Source organism: Hevea brasiliensis, chromosome 4 (genome assembly GCF_030052815.1).
Source record: "Hevea brasiliensis isolate MT/VB/25A 57/8 chromosome 4, ASM3005281v1, whole genome shotgun sequence".
In the NCBI taxonomy this organism is placed as follows: domain Eukaryota; kingdom Viridiplantae; phylum Streptophyta; class Magnoliopsida; order Malpighiales; family Euphorbiaceae; genus Hevea; species Hevea brasiliensis.
The window spans coordinates 26,856,213-26,865,394 of NC_079496.1; the positions used below are offsets into that span (position 1 = coordinate 26,856,213).

General features: G+C 31.2%; 1 protein-coding gene across 5 annotated transcripts; it reads right to left on the bottom strand.

Annotated features, from left to right (window-relative positions):
* Positions 1–3,220: 3,220 nt before the first annotated feature.
* On the bottom strand, positions 3,221–6,695 carry LOC110632453 (uncharacterized). 5 transcript variants are annotated; one of them, XM_058145656.1, is made up of 6 exons: positions 6,403–6,695; positions 6,187–6,309; positions 5,711–5,802; positions 5,127–5,356; positions 4,695–5,013; positions 3,221–4,162 (listed from the first exon to the last, which is right to left on the bottom strand). In XM_058145656.1, exons 4-6 carry the CDS (start codon positions 5,312–5,314, stop codon positions 3,332–3,334), a joined length of 1,338 nt encoding a protein of 445 aa, XP_058001639.1. In that variant the 5' UTR covers positions 5,315–5,356; positions 5,711–5,802; positions 6,187–6,309; positions 6,403–6,695; the 3' UTR covers positions 3,221–3,331. The 5 variants fall into 5 exon arrangements, with proteins under 5 accessions (XP_058001639.1, XP_058001638.1, XP_021636380.2 ...); XM_058145655.1 differs by having other exon boundaries at positions 5,127–5,361; positions 6,403–6,694; XM_021780688.2 differs by lacking the exon at positions 6,187–6,309.
* Positions 6,696–9,182: the final 2,487 nt, after the last annotated feature.

Here is a 9,182-nt window from a genome sequence, read left to right on the forward strand (position 1 = left end):
TTATACCGATGATGAGACCTCCCTTTATTAACTGAGAGTCCTCATTAACGAAGAAAATTCTCTAGATTTTAACTAACACATCCCTTTTGAATTAGAGTCCTAATTAAAAGGAATGAAAATCTATACCCGTGTCGGTTCTTACATATTCATTACACACACTGCACCCTCAGTTATTCAAATGCCGATGATAAAGTACATAATGTGTGAGTCTAGAGTCCTCCTCACTTGTTCTGAATCTTTAAGAACCGAATAACACATCTTTGGGATTAGAGTCCTAATTCGAGGAGGGAGGAATTTGACAAACACATAACGAATTAAATGAACTCGACACCAATCCACTGTAGGGTTATCCCATATACTCGCGTTCTTGGGAAACCCAAGATGGTGAAATAGTAAACGTTCCTTTTATCAATGACAGGGACCAACATCATAACTCTAACCTCAAAATTGTCGATCTTAAATTATGAAGAGCACATCGTTAAATTTGCTTACCCTCGTTGAGGGATGATGTAAATTGCCTAACATCTTCCCCACATGTATACGGACTCGAACCTGGAATCTCTATTTTATAAGTGGCTTTATGAATTTTTTTTTAATGGTTTTCTTTAATTTCTCTCAAAATTAAAGTGGCAACTCCTCACTTTTTCTGCTTTGGTGAGAATCGTCCGGCGACTACAAAACCCTTGTGACAATATGCATTATTCATTTATTTTGTTATCATTGTAAAGAAAATTAAAATAATCATTTAATTTTATTTAAAAAAAAATTATAGTATAATTTTGTTCATAATTAAAAAAGTCATTGTATTTAGAAAATAATTGGGAAATAAGACTTATAACAAAAAAAATATTTATTATATATGATCACTCTTTTCATAATTAATTAAAATACTTATAAATAGCTAATAAATAATTGACATGTTAAGTAGAAAATAACTTATAAAATAATTAAAAAGAATAATAATTATTTTCTCAAATAATAAATTATATTAACATCAAAATATATTATAATTATATTATAATATGATTTAATTTTAAATTTAATAAACATATATTTTATAGATATATATATATTTTATTAAAATTAATAAAAAAATCTTTAAATTAACTGAAACTAATGTAAATAATTTATTTAATTTATTGATGGAAAATAATTTTTTAATGTAAATATGAGAATAAATATAATAAGAATATATAGTGAAATTATAAAATTAAATGAAAGTAATGCAGTAAAGTATCTGATTAAATTAACTTATAAACATCTAGTTTGTAAATATAAAAATAAAATAAAATAAAATAAAAAACTAATTTCTCCAAGCTTTTTTTTTTATAATTTCTAAAAATATTTTAAACAAACTGATTAAAATTACAGCTTATAAGTTGGTAAATCTATTAAGTGTTAGTTAATGGGTATGAAATAGTATATATAAATTAGTCATTTTGCCGCATATTGAGCAAATTATTTATTATTATTTTTTTAATAATATAATTTAATATATATTTTATATTTTTATAATTTTATTTTAAATTTAATAATAAATAAATTAATTAATAGATTATTTTTATTATTCTTTAAATTATCGATAAAAAGATAAATAAAATAAAAAAAATAATATAAAACTTAGCGATTTTTGAAATATCATTATGATAATTCTTATACTTAAATATAAGTATTTTTTTTAAAATATATATTAGATAATTTTTTAGTGATTTTAGAGATATATAATATGAGTATAATTTTATAATGTTTGAATTTATAAATTTAAGAAAATTATAAAATTTCTTAAAAATATATCAAAATTTTTTTTATTGTAATAGTACATATTTAAATAAAAGTCTATGATAAATCAAAATTTATATATAAATTTAAAAATAATGATAAAAAGAGATGCCGTCAGCTTATATGACCAATTCTTGATTACAAGTTTCTTATTCATTTTCCATTTCTCACTTTATTTGTCGTTGTCTCGAGTTAGGAACAGATGTTGATTTGAGATATTTTGGACTCAGATCAGAACTCCACTCAATTTTCTTCCAGTGAAAACTTCACAACAAACATATCCAATATATGGATGACGCACGTGATAAAAATATGTGTAAAACTTAATTAAAATCAAGGCTGATCTATCTTAATTTTTTTTCCCCTTTTTTTAAAGTATAGACAATAGAGGCATTTGAGCATAGAGGCAATCAAAGGACAAATCCGATCACAACTAGCTTGTAATTGACAGTTTCGATTCAAAACTTAGGTGAAACCCAATCCCAGAATCCCTTTGGTTTCGATTCAATCTAATTTTATTTCAGCTCTGATTTAGTCAAATCTAAGTGTTAATTTTTTTTTTAAATGGAAAAAATTCGATTTTGAACCGAATCAAATGATTCCAGACCAATTCAAGGCTATTATAATCAAAATGATTTTAACTGGTTTCAGTTTCAGATTAAACCAATCCAATCTGGTTCTTTTTCCAATCTAGGCAGTTCTACTTGTGCACGTCCCTCAAAACCTGCAAATTTAGTTGTACTGGTACTGGGGTACTGCTCTCTCCGAACACAATCAATTCTCCAAAGAACGACACTTGCAGGCTTCAAATTGAAATCCCAATTGAAATAAAAAAACTAAAATAATAATAATGAACGTAAGCATACGATCTTGAAGGTATTGGAACTTCAACCTACTAAATGCTGTGCTTAGCCTACTGCATAATTCACTAATCACTTGTTAGATCAAACGCCAAGGAAAAAAAAAAGGGGTACAAAAAGTTAAAAAAAAAAAAACCGGATATCTCCTGTTATATTTCCAGGTTCCAAAACACAAAACAAACTGTGGACGCGGAGATAGTCACTGCAAAATAAGGAACAATAGAAAAGGTTATTCAATGGCCAATACGCAGAGCATCCCACACTTGCGGCCCTGGGAAGGGTAGGAACAAGCAGCCTTACCCCTACTTTGTAGAGAGACTGCTGTGCCTGAAACCTTCATATGATAAATGGAGTAACTTTAGCAACCCGCTACCCTTCCAAACATTCATGAAGTCCTCAACTGAGGTAAAATTTTGAACATAAATTGTCATAAAAGTCAACCCCGGCATAACTTATAAAATTCTTCTATTGTAATTTAGCAACTACAAATATAAAAGCATATTTCCTAATCTCTCCTCCAACTACTTTAGAATGTCCCAATGCATAAAATTTGTATTTTGCAAAGTCAAATGCACTTAATATCAAATAAGATACCATGTCAATATTATGAGATAAAGTAATATGCAGAAGGCCGCGAGAACTCACCTGGAAATGTTACAACAGGAAAAAAACATAAATAAGATACAAGAGCATTATCGCCGAAAAGAATTGCCATCACCAGCTTCAGACCTTCCTTGCAAATAATATGTTCGACGACGGACACTCTCCTCTATGGTGGAACTTCCCCCCTTCTCAGTGCCATACACACTTCTCTGAGCTGCATCCAGGAAGTTGCTGCCACCAGATATGCTAGCACGGGTAGCTTCCCTTTTATCATCCTCTTCAGCCTTCCTCAAGCGCTTCCACCTTTGCTCCTCATGCAACTCAGCATCCACTTGCATCTCCCTTAACTTGGCAGCTCGTTCTTCTTCTGAAAGTTTAGGAGCAACACCGTGGCGCTTATGACGTGAATCATGGCGGATTGACATAGATGAATCATAAGATCTTGGTTCACTAAATCTTCTGGTTTCCCTTTCATTTCTATAGTTAAAACTTCTGGGTTCCCTTTCCTTTCTATCAACATCAGGTTCTGTCTGATCTTTGAAGGAATGCTGCTCACCATTCAACTTGTCATGATTCTTGTTGACAGCATCTTGACCATCACTTTGCGCAATTTTTGAGCTTGAGAAGCCACTGGGAGATTGCTTTCTGTAGTTGGAAGCCTTGTAGCTGTTCTTTATTCTTTGACTTTCTCTTTCACCTAATTTGTCATCCAAAACCACTTGTGCTTTATAATAATGGTCATCATGCTTAGTGCGTTTATGCTTGCCAGTCTTTCTCCTCTTTTCACTTCTGTCATGAGCATCGTCTGAATCTGATTGCTCTTTGGATGATGAATGCTTGAGATGTTTTGCATTACTGTGACTGTTCTTCTTTCGGTGTTCCTTTTTATGGAGAGCCTTCTCCTCTTTGTTTGCTTCAACCTATAAAAAAAAATAAAAAATAAAACTCTGATTAATATATTATAGCATGCCCAGGAAAATTGACCATCATATTATGATTATTTTTTCTTTTTTTATAATTGCATTAATTTGACAAAATTCATGCCATTATTGTCTGCTCATTTCTAATCAATTTTCTCCCATGATATCAATTAATTTTTTTCCCACTTCAATAAATTTTCAAACCATGAGAAATTGACTAGAAGATTCAGTTAAGTAAACAAACTATAGGGTAGACTAATTCAAGCTTCATTCAATGAAGCAAGCTAAAGCTTTGAATTTGTGGATGGAAGAATTCATCAATGGAAAGAAATGCTTTCAAGTTTTGGAATGTGTTTACAAAGCCTAAATCAGACTAGTAGGAAAGAAAACACTGCCATAACCATGAAATCAAAGCTATGCAATGCATGTACCCCCCCCCCCCCCCCCCTCTTCTTCTCTCTCTCTCCCGTTTTCATCTAATATAACAAAAAGTTAGTCATAACAAGAATAAACAAAAATATAAAAACTTTACTGATTTGCGAATGAGGGCCATTTGAATAGGATTGTTCTTGATACGGGCAAGGGCTTCTTGCTCCCGCTGGCGAATCAAAAGCAAAGGATCAGAATGGAGTTTCCTCCAAGCATCATTGGCAGAGTGAGGCTTGTCCTCAAATAAGGCTCCTGGGGCAGAGGACTGCTTGGCAGTAGAAGATGATGTATCCGTGGCCTTGCTGTTGTTGGGAACAGCTTCTTCAAGTGTCTTGAATGCTACTCCAGATCCTCCACCAGAACTACTGCCCTTTCCAACAGCCAGTCCAGAATCATAAAGAAAATCCAATCTCTCCTGCTTCCTGTCATCCCAAATTTAGTGAAATTGTTGTTCAGAAGAAGAAATGTAAAAAAACCTAAACCTAGCTTTACTTAATTCAAAAGGATATTACAACAGAATCAAAAGAAAACGTACGGAACGAGACCGGCTTGTTCCTGGAGAAGGCGAAACTCAGAGCGCTCACGTTCTTCCTGAATCTGCTTGCGCAGCTCTTCTAATTTCTTCTGCTCAGCATCATGCTTCTGCTCAGCCTTCCACACATTCTCTATGTTCCTCAAGCTCCCCGTGTGCCATCCCTTCTTGTTCAGAAACTTCAACGCCATTTTTAACACCTTTTGCACACTCTCAAGTTCTCTCTCGTATTGCTTTTCTAGGGATTCAAGAATGAAACCAAGCAAAAATAGCAGACCAAATAGAAAATGCATTAGAGCAAAGGCTTGCAATGATCTCTATTTTGCTCTACCATAATATTCAGATAAATACTAGAATTAGAAAATTATATGAAAAGATCAAATCTAAAGTCATCTATGAATATCACTGAAAGCTTCCCAAGTAGCAAAGAGAGAGATGAGGACCCTGTGAAATTAAATCATCAACAGGATAAGGCAAAGAAGACCTCTAACGAATATATAAAGAAAAAGAAGTAATTATAGAAGAGAAGCTAATAACAGCAGATATAATGTCAGCAAAATTAATAAAGCGGCAAAGAGATTTATTACTCGAATGTCAGGCTCCTCTTGAGAAAAGTAAGCCTTAGCTCCCTTAATTTTTGTAGTGATGCTTCAAACTCGTTGTGGTAGACAACTATTGCCTGTGACATTAAAGTTGGCACCTTAGAATTGCATAGAATAATAGTTCTCTTTATATAGCTACTTTGTGCAACTCCAAGTGCAGCACTTTCATTAAATCTTAGCCCCAATATTTTTTAAAAAGATTTTTAAAAAGATTTTCTTTGCATTTTCTTGTGATATCTAGTTCTTCAAAATCTTAAAATTTTATCAACTGATCATATCTTTCACCAAAAAATGTTGAAATATTAAGGTATTGGTATATTTGATGCAGATTCCACGGATAGAAAATAATGTCAAAACACTAAGAGATTCTGATGCTTATCAAGAAATTCAATTTTACCAGCCAAACCCTAGATCAAATCCCTTAAAATTAACAAAGCATCAATCAAGACCAAATACAATACCTTTAGAACAACACATCAAACAGTGTAGAACCCTATTTAGGTTAATCAAAGACTAAAAGCATCCCAAGAAAATGCTTCCAAGAGCAGCACAAAAACCAAAAAGCATATTGCTTCAGTGACATGCTATATTCAAAGGAAAAGAAACAGAGAGAGGGGATTAGGGTGTATATATATATGAACAACATAAAAATCACAGAGAGGAATAGAGAAACTCACAAAAGGTGGAGAATTCTCATTCCTCTTTCCTCTTCACAAATTGCGTGATTAATGCTCTGGTTTACCAAAACCCTTTACCCTTTTCTCCGCTGTATTCGGGGCAAAATTCTTCTGCTCTGGAAAATTTCTTAGATCTGGAGAGGATATGAAAGGGGTGGAGAATACAAGTTCTCTTTTCAAGAAGGAAAGGGCTGAGAAATGAGAACTTGAGGATCCAATTCACCCTTGAAAACGACAAAAAAAAAAAAAAAATGGTAGTCGATCAAGGAAAAATCTTGTCCTGGTGCGTTGTGGATAAGCCTTTCCCAGTCAATCACACCATTCAACTTAAGTTAGGGTTAAGGTAAATTAGGATGAGAAAATTACTATTTATTTTCACTATTTTAATAAAATTAATTATATAATCTCAATATTTTAAAAATGTAATTTTAATTTTTATAAAATTTTTTATCAAATTATTTAATTAATTTATTAATTTTTTTATTAATTTATATTAATTAATCTATTATTTAATTTTTTATTTTAATAAAATTAATTAATTAATTTTTATATTTTAAAAAAATATATTTATTGATCTTGAAATTTAATTTTATTAATTATTTAATTTTATAATTATTTTTTATATTTAAACTATCCTTATTCTACTATTTTTTTTTCTTATTTCTTTTTTCATTTTTTTCTCTATATTAATACCTTTCTTCCCTTATTCTTTTTTTATCTTTGCCAATTAATAAAAATAATATAAGTTATTTATATAGAAAAGTTAATCAATTCCTTTAAATTTTTAAATAATTAAATAAATTTATTTATAAATAAAAAAAAATATAAAAATAATATCTAAAAAATTAAAAATTTAATATATATATATATATATATATTAAGATTTAGTATTCACATAATAAAATTTTTATTTTTATCTAAGAATATATTTTTCAAAACAAATAAATCAACTAATTAATTTTATTAAAATAGAAATGACTAAAAAATAATATTTTTCAAAATACATGGATCAATTAATTAATTTTTTTTAAAATATAGAGATTAAATAATAGTGTAAATAATATGAGTAACAAAAAATTTGACGGATACACTAACTAGTTTAATATAAATTTTTACAGGAATCAAATATTATATATTTTTTAAATATAAATATGAAATAATTAGTTTAAATAAAATAAAATGATTAAATAATAATTTTTTAAAATATAAATTATTCATGACATATGTAAAAAATCATAATTCAAACTTTATTTTTTGTGAGCAATAAAAAATTTAGTTGTCAAGGTTTGATTAATATATAAGTCAATATTATTCAAATTAATTACTAATTTTGTTGATTTTTTTAATTTAAACTACCAAAATTTTTATTTTATTAATAAATAGTCATACATCCAAATTTTATGTTAAAGTACTTATTTAATATATATTGTCACGACCCAACCTATAGGCCGGATCGGCACTAGGACCTGGGCCAGCCTAAAGCCCCCGAGGCCCGTAGTAAGCCTAACTATTCACTAATCCAACTCTAAGGCCCATTTGAGCCCAATTTCAAGAAATCATCCAGACAGAGTCCGGCCATAAAATGGACCTACCAACGGGGAGTTTTTGACTCACCCGACCTGTAAACACAGTAAATACTCAATTGGGGAGCTCAGCTCACCCTCTACATACTCATATCATCATAAAAACATATGGGAGCTCAGCTCCCTCATCCAGTCCATCAAACATGCATATCATTATACGTTTACAGGTCCAACATGGTAATATTATTATATATCAAAATCAAATAAATACTTCTAACACATATGAAAATTCTATGAGTAAATAAAATTACACAAATATTGATAAACAACCTGCGAAGGAGAAAAGCAGGTTAACCACAATAAAATCCTCCTGTAGCCTGAAAAATATTGAACAGGAGTGAACGTTCGACTTAGAGAGTAAAATATCAATTTTAACCATAATCTCTATAACTATCTAAAACTAATGCACCATGTGGAGTGAAATGCAACACCAGCAATAAAATTCACATCATAACATCAAAAAGGTAATTTGGAGCACTCACGCACCCAGTAATATCAATCATAATATATATGGGAGCTGATCCCCTATACAACTCTCTTAATTCCAACTATGCCAGCGAAGAACTCAGCTCGGACTTCCACTTAATAACCAAATCGGGGTCCCAGCAAAGAACTCAAGCCGTGTTTACCCCGAAGGACCGGGTCCCAGCGAAGATCTCAAGTCGTGTCTACCCGTCCTATCCATAGTCCACACCACATCACACGCACGCCAACACACGCACACTGCTCCAAATTACCACAACAACATACATGGCACTTTCACAGTTATGAATGCAACATAAATCGTGCATAAAATTTATCTACATAGATATAGGCATATAAGTGATGCATGGGCATGCTTGAACATATAATAATAGTGAAATTACAATTAAAATTAACATTTTACTCACAGACTTGACAACGGTCACTGTGGCGGCTGGGCGGAGGAAGAAGGCTGTCCCGGCTCACTTGACAATTACATTACAATTATTTAATACAAATGACTCAATACAAATCAAGAAAAGATCAAATACGTCCTAAGTCGTGCCGAAAATCCGGCAGAGTCTCCCCAATACCTAGGACTTACCCAACCTGCAAAAAGGTTCAAAACACACTTCTAAATCTACAATCCATATATCCATAATTCAATCACATCACACAGCCCCTCCTGGGCCCATCAAATCAGTCATCCATCACAGTACGTAAAATTTCAATTTA

Coding starts and splice junctions, on each gene's coding strand:
- LOC110632453 (XM_021780689.2), bottom strand. CDS start 5,314: ATGGCGTTGAAGTTTCTGAACAAGAAGGGATGGCACACGGGGAGCTTG. Junction 5,014..5,126: donor GAACAAGCCGGTCTCGTTCC/GTACGTTTTCTT, acceptor TTGGGATGACAG/GAAGCAGGAGAGATTGGATT. Junction 4,163..4,694: donor TGGCCCTCATTCGCAAATCA/GTAAAGTTTTTA, acceptor TTTTTTTTATAG/GTTGAAGCAAACAAAGAGGA.